Source organism: Amblyomma maculatum, chromosome 2 (assembly GCF_055883805.1).
Source record: "Amblyomma maculatum isolate TAMU_Amacu chromosome 2, ASM5588380v1, whole genome shotgun sequence".
In the NCBI taxonomy this organism is placed as follows: domain Eukaryota; kingdom Metazoa; phylum Arthropoda; class Arachnida; order Ixodida; family Ixodidae; genus Amblyomma; species Amblyomma maculatum.
In genome coordinates, this window is record NC_139345.1 from 67,953,872 (window position 1) to 67,979,609 (window position 25,738).

The 25,738-nt window shown below is 44.2% G+C and overlaps 2 protein-coding genes across 2 annotated transcripts in view; one reads left to right on the forward strand and one right to left on the reverse strand.

Moving 5' to 3' along the window:
- Positions 1-6,779: 6,779 nt before the first annotated feature.
- LOC146198898 (uncharacterized) lies at positions 6,780-25,689 on the reverse strand. Its single transcript, XM_084594377.1, has 11 exons — positions 24,437-25,689; positions 22,680-22,791; positions 22,540-22,599; positions 22,393-22,448; positions 20,614-20,758; positions 19,256-20,107; positions 17,088-17,199; positions 16,115-16,250; positions 15,595-15,712; positions 11,447-11,556; positions 6,780-6,935 (listed from the first exon to the last, which is right to left on the reverse strand). Exons 1-11 carry the CDS (start codon positions 25,618-25,620, stop codon positions 6,857-6,859), a joined length of 2,964 nt encoding a protein of 987 aa, XP_084450503.1. The 5' UTR covers positions 25,621-25,689; the 3' UTR covers positions 6,780-6,856.
- The window catches only part of Pmvk (Phosphomevalonate kinase), a 35,534-nt gene continuing 34,433 nt past the window's right edge, over positions 24,638-25,738 (forward strand). Inside the window, exon 1 of the mRNA XM_084594381.1 lies at positions 24,638-24,776. The gene's annotated coding sequence lies outside the window, so the exon portion shown is untranslated. The remainder of the gene's footprint in view (positions 24,777-25,738) is intronic.

Sequence of the window (25,738 nt, forward strand, 5' to 3'; positions counted from 1 at the left end):
TGGTGCGTTATTTCAAGAAAAACCCCCATAGCTGGTATAAGTAATATCTGTGAAGCGAATATTAAGGTTTAGATAGTGCCTCATGAAGCACAATATTGTTCGCTGCCGCCTGAGGAACTCCATTGGCTCTCTTAGGCCCTTTTGAGACGTTCACGCTGATACCGAGGGGGAAATTAAGGTAATTGATACATAATGCGACTAATCATGGGTGCTATATAATAGGTAATTTTACTGAAGTGCCTCTCGCCCCCTGCGTATTATAATAGATAACTGCTCGTATACTGTCGCCCCCCAGCAATTAGGGGGTGGGAGCCGCGTAGAAGCACAATTACCTATAGTACGCATGATCTTGACCTGACTGGACCTTCGAGGGACAATTAAGGTCGTCAAAGACAAAGTCGTCCTTGTCTGGCAGTCCGCATAAATGGCCTTGAGAGGAGGAGTGCAGCTGCGTAACCACGTGACGTACCCCGTGACACGCTGCTGTAACCGCGCAGCGTGGCCACCGTCTTCTCCGCTTGCGTCTGTGCGCTAACCAGCGTCTCGCTCTGAACGAAGCAAGTCAGCCGGAGCCGACGTCCTAGACCACGGCCGCTTGGGAGAAGTTACAGTTTCCGCCGTCATTCTCCGCGGGGGCGCCACGACTCCAGGACAAGACGCCGCCGGCACGGACGAGCAGACGACGCGGAAGGAGCGCGCTGGCTGGGTTGGCGCGTGTTATCGTTTTGACTGCTCAGTATAACAGCGTCCTAAGCGTATGCAGCACCATGCCAGGCAACTGCTGTGTTCCGCTGTGCACCACGAAAGGAAGAAAAGATCGGTTACCATGAGTTCCCGTGCGATTCACAACGTCGAGCAGCATGGCTGAAAAACATATCTCTGGAGGGCTAGAATGGAAAAGGAAGCCGGAGGGAGCCGAGTGACAAGTCACTGGTATACTCACTACACTTCACAGATGACGATTACAGGAAGAACATAAAACTGAAGGTCCTGCTTCCTTCAGCTGTCCCCTCCGTGTTCCCAAACTGCCCACATTACAAGTTAAATTACTCACGCGGGCTCATGTTGAGCCAAACAACCTTGAAAAAATGTGCGCAGGTCAATAGCTTTATTTTCCCCACTTGTTATAGCTACACTTCATTTCCTCCTGGACAACCCCCCGTGTCATCCTGAAGCATGTGTGTTTCAAGATAGCTGCGCCACGATCACTTTTATGACGATGATATCAAAATGGTATGCCTTGCCCAACATCGCATAAGTGAAGCCATGGAGACACCAAGAGGAGCCGCTCTATTTGTCAGATGACGAGCGACTATCTTGGTTGGAGTTGGACTTTGCCATATCGAAGAAATTCAGGTCCAAGGAGGTACGTCAAAGCAAAGGCTAGCCAAGCAAACGTACGAAGCAACAATCATGACAATCAGATCCACAGTGGCGCAAATTAAGTACCTTCTTGATCACATCAAGTATCTTACAACAATGTCTTCCGTGTGCCTTACTAGTGCATTGCATTTAACCGAATCTTATTTTCAGCTTCCGATACGCCCTAAAGCAGGCTCTGAAAGCGGGTCTATAGTATCGCTTTTTAGCAGCCTAAGGCAATTCAAAGGCGGGAACGACAAACTTGACGCAAGGGCGGCCGTTTTCACCTCGGAGAAAATACTGAAGGTACCACTAGCGAAAAAAAAAAAAAATACATCGACTGAGATTATACACATTTTGCCATGCTTTGTGCAGGTTAGCAACTTGCAAGCATCAGTCTGCAAATGCACCTATTAACAATAGGCAGCTATAAAACTTGGAATTCGGGATTATGAAAGTCGTACCTTGCCAACTGCCATATCACATCTGCTGCGAGAGAGTTTTCGAGTCAGCTTGGATTTATTCATGTGTGGTGTGAACCAGCAGCTGAGATAGAGTTAACACCGATTGCATTCTTGGCTGGTTACCTTGCACGTCCATTTGAAGAGAAAGTATGAATAGTTTTACAGAATCTCATGAAACATTTTTATTTATTCTGTTTTCAGTGCCTGCCCGTGTTTTCATTATTTATATATTACCAAAGTTTAAATAACTTCTAGTGCTTACTTTAGAGTGTAAATAATTTTATTTTATTAGTCCCCATCCATTTATTAACTTTGTGCCTTGTGATTCCTGCAAAACCCTCGACTTATCAAAATTATTGATGACGGACGCCTAAGGTATCTGAAAATCACCATGCACCTTTGTTAGCACGGTGATGAAGTGCCCGGAGGTCAGAAGAAGCAGCAAGCTATGCAACATGTTAGTTTCATCCCGTCTTCCCTATCTTGTGCAATTTCGGGAGTTTATTTGCGAGAGAGAAGACCGCAGTCACACTAAGGACCTAACCAAACTAATGCGACCACTGCTGACCAACTGGACAGGCAACATCAATCTGACAGTGGAAAAAATCACGCTTGCACATAAACCTTTTTCGAGGAAAGTTCTTCGCTTGTAAAATAAGCTTGCGTGCCTTCTGTGCATCACTCGACTTCACAATCAAACGAAAAAAAAAAAAAAATTGCCTGAGCCTGAGGGCGTGTCGATGAACTGGCTGTCTTGTGTTGTTTCTTTTGCAACAGTTTGTGTTAGCTAGTATGCTTAGGTGGTTGTACCCACTTGAATATTATTTCCAGTGAAAACGGAGGAACAGGCTGAACAATAATGTTGAACGCTACGTCCTGAATTGTAAGTTTCCAGAAAAGTGCGCGCTGAATAAATGGCCCCAAACCTTGTCCCGATTTCAAGATTGTAATATCTAATACGTTATTACTGTGGTTGAAACGCAACTAAATGGGTGCCCACTCAGCGAAGCACACGACTGCCTCAATTCTCGTTGTAAACACGAATGACTTGGAAAAGCCCAGTGATGATGACATGCCGCTATCACCTTATCAATAGCAAACTTGCACGTAGCATCACATAATGTGTGAAACGCCGCTCATAAATCCTAAATTGAGCAAGCGCCGACCACGCGGACGCCGAAACGAAAGCACAGCCACGGCCGCTGCGCACAGCTCTCCGCCCGGACTCGTCCCGGAGCGGTGGCGCCGCAGCGGTGGCGATGAGAACTAGGCGCAATACGGCTCTTCTGGGCAACGCGACGGGCCGCACCCAAGTGCGCCTCCATTGAGCGGCCGTGCCTAGACAATGGGTACTCACAGACATCGGGCCGAGTCTGATCATTTGGCCGATGATGATGATGAAATCTTTATTACTCCCAAAAAGGAAAACTAACCCGAGAGTCAGTTGCACAGCTTTAGAGAAGGTCGGTAGGATCCCTTGGGACGCTGCGGCCTACAGTGCGTGCTGGGTGATCCACAGATGTTGAGCAGCAATGGTGCGCAGGAGGGCCCCACATGTCAGGTGTTTGTCAGTCATATAATTGTGGAACGTCCACGTTGTCCACGTCATATGAAGTGCAGCGTGGTCGTATGGTAAGTCTTTGCACCATGGAGAGACTAGGGTGGAATAGAGTTTGCTGTAAACCACAGATTAGGGAAAGCTCCAGTCTGCAGCTTTCGCCACACTACTGATATGATCGGGAGACCGGGGCCTAGGACCACCGCACAGCGATAAGGAAGGCAGAAGACAGTAGGAGATGTTCGGGAAAAAGAGTAAACTGGGTGACATAAGGCAACATGGGTGAAGCATTGCACCATTAACCCGGCAGCTAAGATCTCGGGAGAGATTGTCAGCTTGGATATGTTACCCCACAAAGACTCATGAGCAGGGACCCGAATGAGACATGGGAACGCCACAGGTTGTATGCCGCATATATAATACACTCTTGTTTTGAGACAGTCCTAGGTGGGCGTTCCAATTGCCATTCAAGTGAAAGCTTTCGCTTGCGTAACCAGGGTTAGCCGAGATAAGCTGCAGCCATGTTTAGAGTGCCTCGATAGCAGCGGGCATGGTATACTATCGAAGCATGAAATGATTTGGCTCCTGCTGCTGGCGACCTTAAGGCAACATCAAACCAGAACCGAGAGCCTACATCCAAGCACCGATTTACCGTCATCCGTGCATCGAAATTGGAACATCCAGTAACCGAACGAGATTTAGCGGACGAGTTCTCTCCACTGTAAGCCCTCGTACTGGACCGTGTCTGTCCGTGCCCCAAAATTTGGCCCCGTGGAGCCCCGAAATTTGACTTCATAAGAATATAACCAAAATCGGTGTCCAACTCCAATTTATTTGAGTATGGCGAAGTGGTGGCCTTCAGATTTAGATGGGTCACCCCCGGAATTTCACTCTGTGGACCTCCGAAATTTGACCTTACCCAAATAGTGCCCGAATTAATTTGAGTATGACAATTCAGTGGTAACCTACTCATTTTGGTGGGCCACCTCCAAAATTTGGCCCCGGGCATCCAGAATTAACTGTCCAAATTGACCAAAACTGGTGTCCGACCCAATTTGAGTATGGCTAACTCAGTGGTGCCTTCCAAATTTAGGCGCCCAATATTTGACATGCTTACGTAATCTCTGCATGTGGGAGCAATGGAGCCTGAAGAAAGCAGAGGTAGAAACTGTCTTGCGGAAAGCATTTGCGTTGCAAGTTATACACATCTGGGACCATGTCATGATCATGCAGCCATTCACAAAAGGTTACAAGGCTACCACAGATCCCGTACCCATTTCATGCTCACATCTGCTCTCGATTACAGGAGGCAGTAATTTGTCAGGCTACTGAAACTCACGTGCCTTATATGATAATATACTAGCAACATTTCTGTACATTTTGTAATTACTGGAAAGGCTTATTTGCCTCATTAGCTGCAGAACCCAGCAGCATTGAAAGTAAACGATGGTACCAAAACCTCAGATTGGAGGAAAAAGCTTTATTAAGCCTTTTTTGGTGTTGTAGTAGACCACTGTCGCACCAGGTAGCCTCAAAGGGGAGACAGCGGGGGGTAGAGGCAAAGATCCAGTCTACGATACTCACTAGTACTTCTTTGTTATCTCAATCTTTCCCCACTTGGTTCCATCCCATCCCCATAGACAATCATCTGCGATAAGGTTTTTGTCATAAGTTTGGCAAAGATTAACTTTGCCTTTAGTAATTAGAGCCATTCGATGAGTTCATAAAAGCTTCTGTCTGAACTCTTCAAAGTGCCATGGCTTGTGCCCTAAGATCTGTGTGGGTAAAGTCATTACGGTATATGTGGTGGGTGGCTTTTCTGGCGGCTCATTTGGTCAGACGATCCGGTTGGACAGTTCTCGGCATATTGGTCTGCCATCTTTTTTCTTGAGCAGCCGGAGTGGACAGGCACCCATGCAGAGCTTTTGGTCGATGCAGGCGCATATTTTGGAAGCGGGACACAAAATGTTCACCCACTCAACCCTTCTGGTAAATTTAAAGTTAGTGCCTAATATTTCTATTTGAAATTTATTTAGCTTTTTTTTTTATGTGCTGAATGCAAATATAAGTTTTATTTACTGTCTCATATTTACATTCAGCATATAAAAAAAAAAAAACCTAAATAAATTTCAAATAGAAATAAATTCAGAAATAAGAACATAAAAAAGATGTAAAGCTTCCTGTGGTGTGGAAACTTCACAGCCGTCATTGTGAAAAAAAATGTGGCTAACAATGCACAATTTTGCAAGATATGCTAAAATGGATGCTTTTTTGCACTCGCGGGAAACTTGGACCGAGCTGTCTTGCATTGTCACTACACGACAATGATAAAAAGTTAATCTGTCAACAGTTGATCATATAACTGCTACATACATTGTGGGATTCTCTATGGGGCTGCGGCTCTGCTTTCAGAGCAATCAACGCTCCGCTAGCTCAGACCACAGTGGTGGCCCCAAGAACAACACGAACACCGAGCACCAAAGGGTAAACCGGTTTAATGGTTTCTCTCGGCCGCGCGCACACGATCAACATTCAGTTCACCTGATGCCAGTCCCTCTTTTCCGGACGCGTCCACGCTCTGTCGAGGTGGCACACCACCACACCCACACACAGCGCACGCCTCCCTCGCCACAGCAGTCGAGGAAGAGAGGGGGAAGGAGGCTGTCACGTGATGTGAAGAGGAGAGGCCGCGCTTCACCCTCGCCGCCGCGTCGTAGCCAGGAGGGGAAGGAGCAGTGATATGTGCCTTCCCACAACATCTACACGGTCATAGGAATGGGCTGTGCACTGCCAATCTTTTTTTCTTTCAGTATCACGGTAATGACAAAATGCTAATTTGTCAACAGCTAATCATGTAACTGGTACATAAATCTTCAGGTTCATAGGAATAAGCTGTGCACTGCCAATCTTTTCTTCTTTCAGTATCCCCGACGTTTTAAATAGAGTAGAAAATGCACAAACTCTGAATGTACTATCGTTAACCACTATGTAACCTTTCTATTGCCTAATGGGACACGTCCCCAAAGTTGCTCGCTTGTCATGATTCATGCTTCCAAAAACAGAAATATAAGGCAGGAGATTGTAATCCATGAATGACTGCAGTACTAAAGTTTGTGTGCTTTATAAAGTTCCTTCACATCGATAAAAGAAAACATAGTAACCAACTTGTGCCTTCAAAGATACTTGACAGCGTAGTATTGATTGAAATCAAGGTCAGTAAATTCAAGGTGTGCCCAGGATTCCATTGTACTGGACAACATCTTGAATCCCAAATTATGATCTCCCACTGTGTTCTTAATTAAGCAGCTAACAGTGCATATTTCGAGTTTACACACTGTAGCTAGCTGCTAACAGTTGCCAACAATTCAGTTTCCCTCTAAAAAAAAAAAAATCAGTTTTTGTAAAACTAATCTCTTTATTGAAGTACAAAATAACTCCAGCAAGGCTCCAAACCCTTCACCTTTCTTCAGCATCACTTTTTTCCACTAGCCTTGTCTTGAGCTTTTCTTGAAATGGTCTTGCTAGCACCACTGAACTTCTTGTTGTCATCCCTTGACACAGAAAACAAAACAATTGGTCCACAGAGTACAAGATTCTAACTGCAAAATGTTACAAATAGAACTATACGCGAAAATAAGATTTTGTCACGCTGTTTGTGACTCTAGAGTCCATGCACTGCATGCCAAAGCAGTCTCTATTACTGTTACTGCTGAGACTACTTGAAGAATCCTATGCAGCTGTCTGGCACAAATACGAAATTTCTGTTGGCAACAGCCTGCTTATGTGAAAGACTCCTTGCCCAGTCCCAAACACAGAAGTACATAATGTGCACAGTGAATAAGAAGGGAGGCTACTCTCTCAGCACAAAGAGAGCATAGCATAAAGCCAACGATGAGAGGAAAAAGCCAGAGCAGACTACGTGTGGGGGCCGCAGGCAAAGACTATTGCACCAGCGCGGGCAGCAGCCAATAGCAGTGGCACGATCCCTCCCTCTAGCGAAGCGCGCACTTCATCCAATCGCAACCTCGAATCTGAGAGCAGGAAACTCGAAAGCTGCCGTGAGGCTGCCAACTGATGACTGCGCCGAGGCGAGCATGGTAAAAGAAAGCACAAGAATTCACCAACAAAAATAAGACCAAGATGGCGGCGCTCCTTTCAGCAGAGAGGAATGGCGGGTACGTGAAGTGTGGGCATTTTCGGCACTTGCTCACGGTTCCGGGGCTACCGCAGTATGTTATATAATTAATTCCCATCATTTTTATGACGAATTCTGCATTGATAATTGCAGAAAGGGTAGTTAATAAAACATACTACTGGAATATATAATCTTCCAAATCTAATGTTTCGTGATTTTTCGTTTTCAAAGGTTACATCACCCCTAAATAGACCACGAAAAAGTACCAAGGATAGAAAATACACACAATCAGTATTTTACTACATGCCTGTACAAGTACTTTAAGTTCTCTACTAACTTCGAATTACTGATTAAAAATGATGCCTCAACTCAAACAGGCTGACGTGTAAAAATAAAGAATAGTAACATTGCATAAGTGCACTACTTCTCCACGTGCCATCCTGCCGACATCACTTCTTTGCACCTAATGAAAGGGCACATTCAGAAACCCGCTTACATCAATGAGTAGAGGCTGGTCTGGGCGGCTAAGAATGCGCGGTGAGGTGCCACCCTAATCGGTCGCAAGTAGTCGTGAAGAAAAACTTTAAATTGTACGTTCTACACACAGCTTTTAAATTTGACATGAATATTCACAAAGACCGCCTCTACTAATTGTTTGCAGTATAATATTGTCTATCAGCTGTTCTTTGAAAACACAATAGACAAGTTGTGAAGCTGGAAGTTTCTTATGAATGCCAAGAAGGAAAACATGAATGTAGGAGCAATGATGAATGCAGCCTCTTCTCAAAATTGCCAGAGGCATCTAGTGGTATTATGTGAATGTGCAAAGCACTCCAAGAAGCCATGATCAGCTCTATGCAGGTTCAAGGTTTTTGAGTTTTCTATACTTGAATTTAAAGTTGAGTTTTGTAACAGCAGCCACTGCCAATAATAAATGCATGACCCTAATAATAAAACGTGCAGTGACATTTTTATGTGAGCAGTGGTGCACCTTGTGGCAGAAAAAAACAATGGTCAAATAATCCCATTTGCAATAATCTGTCTATACACTTTCTGTTATGACAATAACTTCACTAACATCATAGATAAGCGCAACCCGCACTTGTCTGTAGACATCGAATGTACACAGACAGTCAAAAGTAAATATAAAAATAGAAGGCAGCAAATAGAAAAAGATTAAATTTGGAATAAAGTAGACAGATTTTTCAAACTGTGATAATCTGTATTTGTGCAATTATCTCAGGCTGTACAGAAGCATGCATCGAAGCGGTTGCCTTGCAGTAGAACATACACCTTGTACTTGGATGATGCTGCTGCGTTCGATCCCCGGTACTGCTGGTTAGCCACCAGTTTTCTAACAGTACTCATAAAATTTCCCCCGGCCTGGTGCTTGGCTTTTCTGTGGTGAAATGCTCGAAAAAGGGATCATGGAGTGTACTGTTGAATTAAGGGGAAAGTGACTTGTTACACCATAAGGCAACTTATATCCAGCTCGTGCGATAAAGCACACTTGTGGCCCTCTTTTAATTTACTCAAAAGAGAGTCAAAGGCCTACTTCCCAGGCAATTCACACCAAACCAGCTAAGCACCGAGCCAGTAGAAAGCTTCAACTCATTGTACTACAGTGAAGTCTACATATAACGATATATCACTTATAACGATCAGATTTTTGGGATTTATCAGCTTTTTCATTGCCCCTATGTAAAAATAAACCAGATATAACGACCGATTATCGGCGGCATATTGGATACGATAGCTTATCGCCGCCTGGTAGATGTTTACCACAAAAATTTGAATGTTTGATAAAAAGAAAATGAAATACTACTGAGAAGAGGATGACATGAAAGCTTGATATACACGGCGAAAACGAAAATGCACGAAGAAATCCGCGAAGACCATTGCATGTGGGGTGCTAGCATTATCGCAATCGCTGCCTGTCGCGTGCAACGGGTATGGCCGTATTGCCATCACCGATTGTTCATCTGTGGATGGAGCTGACCACAACGACAGTTCGATAGCTCTCGAGATGAAACAGCAGGATTTCAAAGTTGGAAGCCTTGCGAAAAAATGCGGGCATTTACACTCTACGATTTTAACTATCATCAAGGCTGGGAATGTCCTGCTGTTCATCCAGCCACTAATTGGTTTCGTGTATATCCACAACTGTATGCGCTACTGGAAGCGATGCTCACAGCAATCGTCAAGCGAGCGCGAACTTTAAGTACGCTTAAGTTGTTTTACGGCTATTGGTGTATCCTGTAATAAAATGTTAAGTTACGATGTTAAGTTAAGTTAAAAGATTACGATGGTTGGCGTTGTTCAATCAGATTTATTCATTGCTGGTAAGCAGGCAAGCCTACAAACATGAAGAAACGTGGGTGTGCGTTTTTGTTCTCTTTTTTTTCTTGCCGCTTCAGATATAACAATAATCGGTTATAATGATCACATTTTCCGGCTTTCTCAATATCGTTATAAGTGGACTGCACTGTACTTATAGGCAACCAGCAGAGATGGGATAGAACCCCACACAGATAGCCAATATTTCGTCCTCTGCAGAGTCCGAAAGTTCAAATAGATGCCAGCAACACCATGCAGGGTTGAGCAACTGAATTTTTTGATCTAACGTAGACTCAAATGGGTATCACTACCGTAAGAAATAGCATTGGCTCTTACTGCCATAATGGAAGATTAGAGAAGTAGAATTCAGATAATACATGGAAAGATACTGGAAGGATACGAAACAAATTATCAAGCATTTAGAAACAAAGCTTCCCTTTTCAACAGAACAACCTACGTTTTACTCGCGCACTTATTGGTTCCTAATTTATGAATAAATGATTGCTCAAGAAGCTCCCTTGCTAGTTGGCCTTTAAAACGGCCAAGGACTCTTGTTTTTCCAAAAAGTGGATGGCATTTGCAAACGCCAGTTTCAGTTGCAAGTTAGCACTCATCCTGTGTACCCTCTCTTGTCCTCGTCTCTCTCAAGCTAAGCCCTCACTGAAACCGTACCTCACTGTTGGCTCTCAAGTTAACAGCATGTTAACAGCAGCAAAGAAAACAAATGCTCAGAGTGATAACACATCAACGACAGTGCCTACGCAGCACAGGAGACGCTGCTACCCATGATGTGGTGGGAGAGGGAGTGATCTGGAAGAGGCGTCGGTGTACGGAAGGTAATCAAAGTCATGCGCTTCTTCCAGCAAGTTACCTCTACCGGTCAATCTGCCCACCGCTATGAAAATGAACTCTCCCTTTGCCACAGGTCAGGCAGCGACAAGTTAGAGGAGAATGGGCTCATGGCATGATACAACATGATATAGAAAGTGTAACATAGAAAATGGCAAAATTCGCAATTTTCAACCCCCCCTCCCTATTTTTTTGAAAAGTAATTTTCTCCAACTTAAAAAACTTTTCAGATCACTTTGTTATTTTAACGCAACAGCAATCTGGAATCTAAATAAATGTGGCGGTGCTCCATTTTATTGATATGCATGTATCGCTGTCCCTGTCTCTGTGGCTAGATGGTGTTTCGATGCAATTTTCACGAGTTCCGTCAACAGCTCCGTGTTGTAGACCACTTTTGCTATGACTGTATATTCTACCAACACCACGTTCAGTTAAACGGATGTGGGGCAACCTCCCAGAGGTATATACATCTGCCCTTTTAGAAAAACCTTCCCTGGATATAAAGCACTGTCCAGTACCAAATTTCACTGTGATCAAGGCACACATATGAACACCAGTGTGTCAACTGTTTTTCTTGCTCCAGTAACTTTTGCAAGAGTGCATGATACTTCTTTTTTTAATCTATCAAATCACGATGATAGCAATGGCCACCGACAATACAACAAAGCCCCGTAGCACCTCACAACATGCTGCCTTGAAATCTTGGCAAAAAGCACCACGAATTACAAAAGTGATGTATACCTGCTCATGCGAATCCTATCCCGGCAGCCGCGACCTCCTTCCCAATGGGCTGTGGGCTTCTTAGTCATGAAGCTCGCACAGCCAATACATGGCTTCTCCGCAGCAAATGGCTGCAAAATGAATGCCACGATTTTACCATGAGGTTGGGCAATGTGGACTGCCACCTGATGGCGGTGAAACACCTTCGATGATTAAAAATTCAAACATTCAAGCCATCACATTACACGGGCAAAAAGTATTAACAAGCAAGTACTACAGTGGAGGCACTCAAAAAGTCTGGTTTACCAGAACTGACGCCTTTCTCCTATGAACATCAAGTGTATAATAGTCCCCCACAATTCAAATTCTGCTAACTTGAAAAATTTTCACTCTCTTCGCATCCCAGTTATCAAGAGACAACCATATACGAAAAAGGCATAGAGAACACTTTCTAGTGTTTCCCAGTGTTACATGTGCAGGGGTGGAAGCAAGCTCAAGCATTTTGGAGTTGGTCAGGGAGCAGTAATAAAGACATTTTGGAGCAACTTTGGAGAAACAGACTCAGAACTTTGGAGCACTCGAACTATGTTTTGGAGCACGTTTTTAGGCTCCATTGCTTTTATGAATGAAAATTTTTGCTTCCTGATATACAAAAATACCCAATTTGAGCACTTTTTATTCCATGTTTAATGCTTTGCTGAATACGTACACAACTCTGACAAGACACAACAAACAGCCAAAAACATGTACGAATCCTTAAATTAACACAACTGACCTGAGCAAGAATGTGAAACCGACTAGCAGACTACACTTCATAACTGAACGCCCAACTTTAATTAAAAGCTCTTCATATTTTGACTCAATAGATTCAAAGGTGGAGTCTAACACTTTGATGCGCTCTAGCACAGCCACTAGTTTGGAGTTAACTTGATGAGCAGCACATTTGTGCTATCTTGTGCATATCCTTTGCTGATAAATTTCTCAACAATGGTGAGGTGGCTTTCCAACACTTTTGAGAACACTTTTCGCGACTGATACCTATGGGGCTTTATTAATTTCAGCACGCTGGTAATAGGCCCTGTATGACTTTCCAACACTTTTGAGAACATTTTCAGTGACTGATATCTAAGTGGCATCACCTTCACAACAGTTCAAGCATGCTTTTGCCGTGCATAGGCATGACAGCCTCGGTGATGTACCTGCTTGGTTTCACAGTAGAACCATTGGAATAGCTCTTGTAGTTCTTTGCGGCTGGGCAAGCTTTCAACAGCTCGCGGTAGTTTGCGGTGTCTTATTCGTTCACTGCTCTACGTTCCCTCACCCCCAATGATTCAAAAGGCCCCAGAAAGTGCTACATCACGTACCTAGAGCATGTGGCTCGTTTTAAATTTGCATTTGAACAAACATTCATTATGCTCCACAATTTTTTAATTTATGAAAATATTATATTAGGTTCAGCACAATATGAGACAAACCTCTGCTACCAGTGTGCTCATCGTTTTGACTATGTTGGTTCCTATACTGTGTGCACACAACCTGCACGCCATCACCCTGCTGCGCTTCTCAAATGCAAATCAACCTGCATCGGATCAAATTTTTTGTAGGCCCACTGTGCGGCAAACCGGCATGCACTAAATTCGATAACAAAACATTGAGGCAGCCGGTTCAGAGCAATATCGAAGCAGTATTGCGTTTTGGAGCAGGAAGAGCAGTTTGGAGCAGAATGGAGCAAATTGAGCAGCACTTCCACACTGCATGTGCGACTCCCAAAGCGAGCAGCATGCACTTAGCAGTGACATTAGCATCTTAAATGGCCTGAAGTCAAGCAAGAAAATCTCGTGTACGTTCAACACAAATGAAATGTTTTACGCATTCACTACTGAGGCCATGAGGTGTGCGGTAGGTGATAGCCCTAGTTATATTTCAACTAGCTGCCATTCGTCAGCATGCACCATAAATAGAAGCTTACAAATACAGTAAAACCTTGTTAATATGATTTTAAGAAATGCAGAAAAAATGTATTATCAGAGCAAATGTATGAGCCAAACTGCCAGATTTTAAAATTTTATCAGCTCAATGAGGTGCAAAGACATTTAGCCACTTCCACTGGATAAAAGTGTAAATTGGCTTTTTATGATGTCAAATATAAACAGCTCCTTCTACAGTTCTCACACAATTCAGTTTGCATTTGTGTTGTCCTAAGTGCAGAAGAGGTTTAGTAGCAAATTCGGCTCATTGCCGGCAATGCTGAACCAGAATTGCTCCCTTGGTTGCTGCTGGATGCTTTGCCCCATAACAGTAATGAACTGTGAAGAAGCCACTGCTTAAAGCCACGTTCCAGCTCTCCAGACCCAGCACACTTGTATGTAAGCGCATAGCTGTAGTTCTCAAATGGTTCACCCTGGCGCCCCTAAGGCACTGCAAATAAGCTTCTGCAACTGCCCTACTCCTCACGAAGTTGCATCTCTGTGGGAACAAGTGCCTCATACATTGACTCGTTTTTGATAGGGAGTTTTACAATGGGGCGCCCCAAGGCTTGAGGGGCCCCAAGAAAATAGTGTGCTCTGGCGCAGCCTAAGAGCCAACCAGCAAGATTTAGAATAGGGGTCTTCCCAATACAGCAGAGCGGGCTTGCACTCATCGACTGCCGTTCTCCTGAGGTAAACTATGTACCATCTCGTATGTGTGGCAGTTTAGATTCCATCATCTAAATTCTGTTCTATATCAGTGTTCTTTCTTGTTGTAATATGTCAGGAATCAAGGAGTGTCTCCTCTTGACTGGGAGGTCAAAATGCCCCCATTGTTTCAGCCACTGACATCACATTCTTGTGTGGCTGATGACCTCCCAGTCAAGAGGAGGCACTCCTTCTCGGTTCCCGATATATTGTGGCAAAAAGGGACTCTGATATGGAACAGCATCTAGATAAAGGAATCTAAACTGCTGCACATACAATTTGGTAAAAATTTTTTATTACAAGAGACCTTAGTTACAACAGACATCTTTTTTGGGTCCTTGAGTGTCTCCTGTAACGAGGTTTAACTGTAAATGCATTTAAATGATACAAAACCAAAAAGTGTTATTACTGTACAGAACTAATTCAAAAGTACCAGTGACATAAACTGTATGCTTCAGAAAAGACGAAATTGACCAATCTTAGCCAATTCAAGCAGAGCCGGGAAACCTCATTTGAACCTCCGGTGCTTTGACGTCTGGTCTCCATGGCAACCAAATGAGGCAAACTTGTGAAGCCTAGCAGCTTGGTAAATCCGGAAGCAATCAGAAAAAATATGGTGCGCATTTTATCACTAAAATATGATGGTGCACGCATTTTTAGACATAGCACAAGCGTCGTATGCCTTTCGTTTGCCGTGAACGTACGACACCATGCAGTGGTAACAATGAATCAGTGTTGTGGCAAGCAGCCGTCGCTTTGCCGGACCCTGCCGTGTTGCCGTAATCTAAGTGACTCAGGGTGGCTTGAGGTGCACACTATTTCAGAAAAATTGGGTTCACCCCTGAAGCTAACCTAAGACCCAAGGCATGCCTTACATTCTCTGCATGCGGATTTTGATGCGCTAAGCTCCTTGGGGGCCCCTATTCTAAATCTCTCTGATGTTTCGCCTCTCCGTACCTAAACACTGCAGGAAAGCACCTGCAGTGGGTAAGTGCCATAGATCTTGTTTTCCATGTCGAGTGTTCCCAGGTCCTCTTGTATGTTAGTACATGTTCGATTGATTGCCAAAAATACTATACGACCATAATTTGTCAAAAATTATGAGCGCAGAAACTGGGAAATAATGTTAGGAACATATTAACCAAGAGAAATGATGTAACTCTAAGGGGGCTATTTTATTGCTGGCGATTTTGAGCATACAAAACAGGAATTCGTATGGACCTGGAGCATATCGAGGTTCTACTGCACGCTCTTAGCAATTTACCATTGATAAAGTTTAGTGCCTGAAGTGACTAGAATGCTGCAGGAAGAATTTCTGGATGAGAGCTTTCAATGCACAAAATGTCTTGAATAATAAGGTGTAGGAATACAGCGAGTGCCTTCAACAGCAGAAGCGGCCACAAGAAAGCAACAGTTCACAAAACAGTAACACAACGAGTGTAAGCTGCAGGGTGTCTTACCATAGTCCCAAACACCACCACCAATACTCCTCACCTGCTCTTTGCAACAGTGGCCACAAATCATGCGTGTAGCAAACTTCATTTCATGGCTGCCACCCTCCTGTTCATCATGGCACTTGTCACATGGGTACGCTTTTCCACAGCAAGGAAACCTGGGAAAAATAAAAAGCACTTTTGCTGACCATCCTCCCCCTACGGATGTCACAAACATTTATCATCACGGTCAGTCAGAGGAGTTTGTTACAGTTTTAGCAGCAATGACCCACAGGAACATTACATGCTAAGAAAAGAAAACAGCGATGCAGATAACACAATTGGGCCAATCTGTGCAACTTTGCAGCCTAAAACATTTTATGCAGTCAGACTCACTAAATATAACAGTGGACCCCTGTAATCTGCTCAATCAGAATATTCTGATTACATGAACACTTTTTTTCCAGTTGGCATCAAAAACGCTCTCAGTACTATATATAACATTTCTTGACTCAGCCAGCATGCACTAATGCTAGCAAAAGACCAATAATATTACAGCAACAAATGTCAACCGCCCCTACCTCAACCACCGAAAGCTCTTCTTATAGTGCTTGCAGATGCCTCCATCTGGCAGAGGCTTGCCTTCCTGAATGGCAGGATCCTTCACGTTTTTCACCATCTTGGGGGCCTTTATAGAAAACGCTGAACCAGCGTTTTCTGAAACAATACACGAAGTCAGCATCATTGAAAACACCGGGATAATTATAACACTCACAGGTCGTCAGTACATCAGGAATTAAAATTTGGACACATATATTCATGCGTACACTCTAGACAAAATGCACAAATCGAGAAAAACATGAGTTAGCACATTGCCTCTGCCTGTAGAACTAAAAAAAAGAAATGCGAGACTTAACATGGCTAGATCTAGCATTATGTACGAAAGCACTAGTCAAGCACAGTTTATCTTAGTAGAAGGCAGACGCAGATGATGCTGTCACTCTCTTCTCGCCCGCTGTTCCAAACACTTGGCGAGGTGTATCTCAGCCTTCAATAACTGCCGTAAAGAACCAGGCTTGCTGTCCATTTTTATGCAGACAGAATTAATCTGGCTCATATGCGAGTTTGCATGGTTAAATTGCTTGACACATACGACACTGCTGGAGTCACACAAGTTTAATGTAAGCAAACAAAAAGAGAAGCAACTTTAAAGATGACATCACAGATATTGCCGACCCCAGTTGCCAGAAGCGACATAGATACAAAGGTCTGCTTTAACCAAACCCTAGAAACGTACCTGCATGGCCTAGGGGCAGTGTTGGGATCAAAGGGTCCCGGCAGTCTGGATTCTAATATCACCCTTCCATCTCAATGGCAAAGGCAGAGTTAGCAGTGCCTACCAATTTAAGGCTTCAGACATACCTCCTGATTTTCTGATTCACCCCATGAATTAATGCTCTCGCAAAAATGAATAAATAAATAAATAAATAAATAAATAAATAAATAAATAAATGGTAAGCAGGTTCACTGGTCCCACATTCACAAAATACTGACCAGCTGCTTTGGAAGGCTGCAGCTGAAGGAACTTGACAGACTCCATGAGCACAATCATCTTGGTGTTGCAGAACTGGCACCAAACGGAACGTCGCTGACCATAGTGTATGCCCTGCATATCGAGAAAGCAAAAAAAATAAAAAAAAATAAAAGGGGATTTCTGTGGCTTGCTAACAGAATTCTAAGAGCTGCAGGTTTTGCAAAATAGCTCTTCTAGTTAACATTCAAACCAAACTTTCGAAACAAAAACTACATTTAGCATGCCAACTGCACAAGCAAGAGAATTTAGGGGGATACTGAAGCTCCGCCTTCAAGAGTATTATGCGACAAAGTTCACAGCTCTCGTCTGTGGCACCTCTTGTGGATCCCCATACCCGTGCATACACACTTTGCAACTCGCTTTATTACCAATTCTTTAATTTGTACCTGTACTATACCACACAAACTTTTTAGCATACAGTTATAAGTAACCTACGACATCATGTGAAAGACCACCCAACATACATATAAAGCCCTGCTTAACCAAGCCATATGAATGTGAATACATCACCCAGGGGTGGCGTGTCTAACTCTGGATACAAGGGTCCGGAAGGGTTTGATTCCACCCACCCTCCCATCACAAAGGAGAAGCTTAAATTGGCAGCTCGTGCCAGTGTGGCCACGTCATGTCTCATGATGTCGCACAACTCTATAACCAATCAGTGTCTGGTCACGTCAGCTGACAGCTACCACCTTGCCAGAGGAATGTCCATAATTTTTTCTCACAATGCTGATGCTATATTTTCTGGGGAATGGGGTATTAATAACTATCCCCAATAAGATTGAGCACTGCTTTTTAACCAAAATAAGTACACATCTGCAACACATTGGTGGGCTTAATGAAAACGTATAGCAGGCGTGAGGCACACTGTCCGTCCGAGACCGGTCAAGCGAGAAATGTCAAATGCCTTTTCTCCAGCGGGATTTAGCGGCGGGCCGCAAAGCTATGCATGGTACGTGTGGCAACCAGCCATAGTTCTCAATGTTTTGGCTTTTGGAAATGAACTCCCTCACCGCAGGCACACAGCTTGGGACTCTCACAATTGTGGGACAAAAGAAGTGGCCGAGAAATTCCCACTACTTGTGACTGGGAAGTTGGTGAAGCCAAGATGCTTTAAAGGCACCCGAGTGCCATTGGGCGTCATTACAGAAACGACCCAAAAGCATGGATGATCAGGAGTCTCTTTGAGGAGTATGTGCACTTCAATGACTGCCATTCTGCAGCGAAGGAAAGAAACGTGGTCATTGTCGATCATGATTTGATATGTGTCGTGCTGGATAAACTCAAAGCTTGGAGGATTTTTGCCACCAAACACTGCAGCGATATCCCAGCTGAGGCTTCATTCGAGCCGTGAAGCAACTCTACAGGAAAGATCTGTTACATGAATTCTTTTAGCACTTGAATGTGCAAAGTTTACTCCATCGAGCTGCTGGGTGCAATTCACTTGGTGAAGGTAGTTGTGGCAGCAAGTCGATCCTACAACAGCGCAGAACTGCTTAAAGTGTGCTGCCTTCTAGCAGTGCACTGGTGATGAAGAAATTGTAAGAGGGCCAGGCTTGTGACAGCCTGATCGCTGAAGAGCTAGAGCAGCAAGACACTACAGAATGCATGTTGTTCAGCCACCACAAGGCCACTGACAGCAAAAATGAAACTTCTCCTGACATGTCTGACGAAGCCATCATCGCTTCCATAGCAGCCAAAGTGTCATCTAGTGATGAGGACGACGACATAGAAAGTGACAGTGGCAGAGGCTGCGCGTCATGAAAAAAAAGGGGTCTGGCTTAAAAGCTGGCCTGCGGCCTACATAAGTTTGAAGCCGCTACTGTCACTACTAGGCTACAAAAACGTCAGCTGAAAATAACGCACTTTAGCAGAGTAAAGTAAGCATAGATCTGTTACTCTTTTCCCCTTCCATCGTATCAATCTCTGGTTTTCTTTTTTGATATGTAAACGGGCGATCTTGTGCCATTTCGTTTAAGGCATACTACTGTCAATTACATACTTCTCCAAGCTTCAACTAGCTACTATATAAGAAAACCTACTCGCTGCAGCAAATCATAAGCAGTCGCATATGAAACGTATAATGCAATCATTGTTAAGAATGCTGTCAAATAGCAGCAAGACTCACATCAACGGTCATTCTCTTGTTGCAGCTGAAGCAGTCCACGGCAAAAGCACAGCTGGACAGCACCAGATCCACGGCGCAGCAGTCAATGAGGTCAAGGTAGCCAAGCACAGAGTTGAACTGATGCATCAAGTTTGGCCGGAATGTCACGCTGCATGTGCGTGAGCAGCGGCCACATGTCACCACATTGCGGCGACGTGCGGGCGTGACAACATCTGCATTGCAGCGGCACCTGCCACACTGCACCCTAAGAGCCACTTTCGTGCTCTCGAGTGTGGCCACGCCTTCTCCAAGCTCCAGGCGTCGAAACTTCACTTCGGTGCCTTTCTTTTGGTTCACTGTAACATCAACACCAGTTCGCTGTGAGGACGTATCAATTGAAGGTTTTCCAGGCGAACCTGTGGCATCCGCAAGCGAAGAGGCTGCACCAGACAACTGGTGCTGGCCTTTTGAGGAACCGTCCTGCTCTTTTTGAATTTTATCATGCCTCAAACCACTGGCTCTTTCATCGGTGCTTTCGGCAGCATCACCAATGATAGAGTGACCAAGGCCATTTGAGATGCTGGCAACGGCTCCTTGTTTTTTCTGCTCCTCTGAATTTCCGTCAATGCACCCTGCTTGCTTCTCAATGGGATTAAGTGTCAACACGTGCAGCTCATCTGCTAGGCCCGGCTCTTGTGGCAAGTCCTCGCATGCCTTGTCCTGAGCGTCAGTAGCACAGCTGGCTAAGCCTTCGCATCCTTCGGACAATGCACCATCTGCGAGTGGCTCTGCACTTTCCTTAGCCGTGCTTGCCAGCTGCTCAAAAGGGACAAATTCAAGGCCAGCTGCCTCAGCAAGTTGAACTTTCTTGACCTAAGAAAAGACAAGAAGATAACATATCATAAGAACACCATACATGAACAACATGAACACAAACAGCACCATCGCATAAATAACTTAAAATTTAAAGTGGAACAATATAAATGACAAAGAGGTAAGTTTCGAAATAGTCACAAAAGACACTGAAAGTAGTAACAATCCAAAGCACCCATAATTAGAGTAACAGGCAATGTAAGAATTCCTTGCAGCTAAAGGAAGCATTAACAACACTTGTTTCAAGTAGCAGGTGTAGACCACAGTATTACCGATTAAATAGGCACCATGCTGCCCTGCAGTGGGATAAGACAAATTACAAAAGGCACAAATAACAAGGTCAACAGATATGTGTCCTTACACGACCCACAGAAATTCTTCAATGTTGTTCTGCCCAGGCAGACGAATAAATTATATGACAGTACCCCAAAGCTTGAATGACCAGCAAAAGAAAACACACTTCTTATTCAATATTAAACTCCAAAGAAAGAACAGGCTAAAATCACCTTTCTTAAGCTCTCAATAAACAAGTCCTCAAGGTTACGGTCAAACCAGCGAAGGAATGGGCGCAGAAGGAGCGATCCTGGACCAACATGTTTTGTTGCAGTGTACTTTTCATTAAGCCACGCCTTCACAGCCTTGTTCAGGTCCCTAAAAGCACAACAAACAGCAGCCATTAGTTCTGGGACATACGTATGTCTAGGCACAGAGTGCACCAAGCAACAACTTGAAGGAATTAGAAATGATCATTAATAAAGCCAGCATAAAACTTTTGCACATGCTCCTGAACACATTCACCGCAGGTACATTTCATAGAAAATGCACAGGATGTAAGAAAAGGTACCATAAACCGTTGACTAACACAAGAGATAGCCTGGTTTAAAAAAATACAGTAAAACTTCGTTTATATGTTTTTATAAAAATGTGATAAAAGAATGTGTTCACCAGGGAAAGGTATGAGCCAAACTGCCTGATTTTGACATATTTCAACTGTAGGATAAAGTACAAAGTCATTTGGAGTTGACCCTTTCACTGATTAGAAGTGTAGATCAGCATATCTTGAAATCAAGAATGAACAGCTCTTTTTTTAGTTCTCACAGAGTTCAGTTCGAATTTGCATTGACTTAAAAGCTGAAGAGATTTAATAACAAATCCTGTTCATAGACAGCAATGGTGAGCTGGAATCAGTTCCTTGGTTGCTTCTGGATGCTTCACCCCATTACACCATTGACACGTGGAGAAGCTATCGTGATGGCTTACAAACGCATAGTTTGTTTATGCAGCGTCCCCCAGACCCGGCCCGCTCTTGTTCCCTCATATGCCCCTGAGGTACTGCAAATAAGCCACTACATCATAAAGTCGCGTTTCGGCGGAAACGGGCGCCTCGTATGTTGGCTTGTTGGTCTTCTTTTATGCATCGCCCCTTTGCACCGCAGGAAAGCAACCGTGGCAGGTGAGTATCGCTGTTCAGTTTTTTATATCACGAGCCCCCAGGTTCGGCCCCCTCGCACGTTAGCGCATGTCCCATTGATCAGAAAACGTATTATAAGAGCACAGTTTGTCGCAACTTTGAATGCAGTAACAGGGAAATCTTGTTATCCCGGAACGTATTAATTGGGGGGGGGGGGGGGAGTAGTGTTAGCTCTGTGGGGAGCTTTGTACTGGCCGCAATTTTGAACATATGAAATGGAAAATCATATGAACCGGGACTGTGTCAACAAAGGTCTAGAGTACTGGCGTTTTTAACCGTTAACGGTTCACAGGTCTAGTGAACACATACTTTTTCAACCTGTTTCCCGCCATATATTGGTTGCAGGACTGCATTTTTCACCTATGGCCACAGATCGACCATGCTTACAGGCAAGGCGCACATTGAATTTGTAAAAAATAATGCGAAGGATACTGGGCACTCCTTCCGTACATGCGGTTGATTGGTGCCAGGTGTAAAAAGCCCTCCAGCGAGCAATATGACAAGCAACTAGGGCATCATCAATGCAATCCCAAAAGAGAACAAGCAATCACGATAGCAAAACGATAGTGCTGCAAGACAAAGAGTATTCTTGGCAGCAAAGTACTATGTGTGAGACGTACTCACTGCGAGCCTACAAAATTGCAGCAGCAATGTTTATGACAAAGCCACAGGTCCTTTTTTTTTTTTTTCACCCAATATTTTTTGTGACACAGATTTATGAGTATACATGTCTACATCATTGAAATTCCCAACAATTGCAGCGATACAATATATATAAATCCCCCAAAAAAGGTAACAAAAGAATGTCACTCACCTCAACAATGTTGGAGGTAGAACACCTTCTTCATCTAGCACAGTCATCATAAAACACTAGCAGCAGAAAAGTAAAATATATGTATATATATATATATGTGTGGCATTTTCAACACCAAAAGCATTTTTCCACGCAGCAAAAACTTACCTCTTTGGGGTATGATTTTGGAAAGGCCACCATCATTGTCAGTTCTTTTACATCAAATGGCTGATATGAGAAATAACAAAAGGTAAGCTGTCAGCTGAATGTGAACTCATGCACTGAAGGAAAACAGAAGTGAGGCATACCCAGTCAGGGTCTGTTGGTCCAAACACGAAATAATACTTGTCAGTACCATCCTCAGCAGTTATTTTTTTGCTCCTTCTGAAACGCTTACAAAACTGGCCAATTTCTCTCTGCCTGCAATGAAGAGACAAAAATAATGATTACAACTCAAAAGTTAATAACAGGGCAAAGGCAGAAAAACCCACACACACACACACACATGCACGCACGCACACACGTGCACACACACACACACACACACACACACACACACACACACACACACACACACACACACACACACACACACACACACACACACACACACACACACAGCAATACACATAATATCACCATACTAATATGACATATTTAAAGCAAGCAGCAATAATTACTATAACCATAAAGGAGCCAGATCGGTGATGTCAGCCAATGTCTTGGAAAATTTGTCTTATATGAAAAGCATATGATGGCCTCCTATTGTTTCATTCAGCAATCCTGTTTCTTTGAAAGTTTCTCATTGCAAATGCTGTGGCTCATTCTAGAACCATGGGAATCCTTTGCAGAAATGTAAGTACATGAGCAAAGTGAGCTACATTACCACACCAACTGCAAAGCAAAAAGGCAGCTGGTTTCACACTGTATGCACTTTCCCAAGCCACAGAGACTATTTATTGAGGCAAAGTGATAACTTTGTAATGAACATCTATGAGTAATCTTTTACCTTACAAGGTCTCATTTATATTTAGTCATTAACATTCTAATTGCAATATTAAATCATACTGCTCTTGAATCAGTAATTTAGCCCAACATAATGCAAGTTTGACTAAAGATATTTCCTTTGAAAAACTATCAATATTAAATAAGCTGACAACTACATAAACCATATCACTTTAAGGTTTCCAATGTGTAGCATTGGATAAAAAAAAAAACGCATTTTGCATGGTTTCTATCAAGGTGATTTGGCTTTTATCAAAGAAAAAAAAATCTCTTCACATACAAACATATATCGGCACAGGGCTTAGTAGCCTTGAAACGCAAGTAGCTCTGGGAAAAGTAGTAAGGTTGAAAGTTGGGCGAGTTGAATCTGGTTCATTTTGAAGGTAGCGCGAAAAACGAGGACCAAGAGTAGAAGGACTTTTTTGGTAAGTCTTGTTTGCTTTCGTGACTATGAGGCTTTTGTGCTTTTGTTTTTACATCTTATCTTAGTCAGTAAGCACCCCCACCAGCTGTATCATGCCCTACACTTTTCCTGTACTTGATGCTATCACTTTTGTTTCTTGTGTTTTAGTTTCGCGAGATGGGTATTTATCCCGTGTTTTTCAATAAAAAGTTCAGTTGTGAAAAAAGCGCTCGTGTTGTGTCCTTCTACTCTTGGTCCTCGTTTTTCGCGCTACCTTCAAAATGATCTGGGAAAAGGTTGTCATGCGTGACCATACAATATATCTGCGTTCGCAGCGAAGACAAGCGAAATACGGTTACATAAAAAAAAAGAAAAAAGAAAGCGGGTTGCGCGAAGCACTTCCCCGTCGAAGGCGGAAAAGCCGAAACAACGTGCATGCGGGCTGGCGAGGTATGCAAGGAACGCCTGCGCGAGATCTGCCAGACTAGCAGAGTATCCATTGTCCGTCAACAACGTTGCCACAACGAAGTCCTCCTAAAATAAGTGATCAGCTGGTACAAAAAAGCGCACTAATACTATAAACAGCTATAACTTTTTTAAACGTAGTAGTGGGAAGGCTATACATAGAATATCGCTTAAGCAGCTGAGGGAAATTACCTCAACTGTTCAAGCTCCGCTTCAATCGAAGGTTGCTGAGCTGAGGCATCGTCACCTAGAGGTTCGCATACGACTTGTGGAGGCGTCTGATCGCTCGCCAACGGATTTCCGACTTCACTATTGTTTTCCTCCGGCTGTGGTGAGTCGTTCAGGGGGGCTTCTTCAGTACAGCGACGGCGCCTGTGGGAATACTTGCAGCCACGGCCGTAGCGGCAGTATCCGTAGCGCTCAAAGAGCCAGCAGCCGTCACCCGGAGGTTCGCTAACGACTTGTGGAGGCGTCTGAGGCGTTTGATCGCTCGCCGACGGATTGCCGACTTCACTGTTTTCGTCCGACTGCTGTGAGTTGTTCACGGGGGCTTCTTGTGGAGCTTGAGCGCTGCTTTTAACCGTACGGCGGCGGCGCCTGTGGGAATACTTGCAGCTACGGCCGTAGCGGCAGTATCCGTGACTCTCAAAGAACCAGCAAAGTTCATTTGCCGGTGGCCGCTCGGTGGGCTCATTTGCCGAATCGTTCGAGGCGACGTCTCCGTTTTGCTGATCATCTGGTTCTTGTGTAATGGCCTCAGACTGGCCGTCTAGCTGGTGCAAGTACCGACACCGGTCGCCATTCCGGCAGTGACCGTTCTTTGCAAAAAACTTGCAGACTACTGTTACCTGAGTGTTGCCCGACGGCTGCTTATCGCTCGTGCGATACGCAGTACCACGACGGCGTAAGGGAGGTCGAACTGCGCTGCTCAGACGATTGGCTGCATTTCCAGGCTTTTCTTTCTTGTTACCAAGAGCAGCAGAAGACTGGGGACCTCTCGAGCGCGTTGATGCTTGCGGATCTAGACCGACGGCATCGTCAGAATCACGCTCGGTATTACCGGTCGCTCCTTGGCTCATAAGTGGGCAGCAACAAATGGGATCAGACTCGAGCACGCGGTGGGCTCTCGCACAGTTCAGTGGCAAGACTAAGCGGGCGCTTTCCCTAAAGAAAAACAGCTGAGGCGTTAGTACTGTTCCAGTCGATGGAAACCACTGAACTGAGCCAAGAGACCGTGCTTTCAGCAGCCACTTGCAACGAGGTTGTAATCGGCAAAGCGTTTCACAGCACGGAGCAACATGCGAAGAAAGATGAGAAACAAGCTTAACCGCGCATTCGCGATGCGTATTCAAAGGCAGGAGTTTCGCGTCTAACATACGCCGGATGTGACGAAACGATCGCAACGCTCCACGGGGTGAAGCGGTGAAGCTTTGAAGGGTCGTGCCCACGGTGGTCGTGCCTGAACATGGTGACCATACCTGAACGCACCGGTTT

Excerpts from the sequence above, each read along its gene's own strand:
- LOC146198898 (XM_084594377.1), bottom strand. The coding sequence starts at position 25,620 with ATGTTAGACGCGAAACTCCTGCCTTTGAATACGCATCGCGAATGCGCG. Across the intron at positions 22,449-22,539 it reads CAAAATCATACCCCAAAGAG|TGTTTTATGATGACTGTGCT; the intron begins GTAAGTTTTTGC and ends TTCTGCTGCTAG. Across the intron at positions 11,557-15,594 it reads GCCACTGTTGCAAAGAGCAG|CCATTTGCTGCGGAGAAGCC; the intron begins GTGAGGAGTATT and ends TTCATTTTGCAG.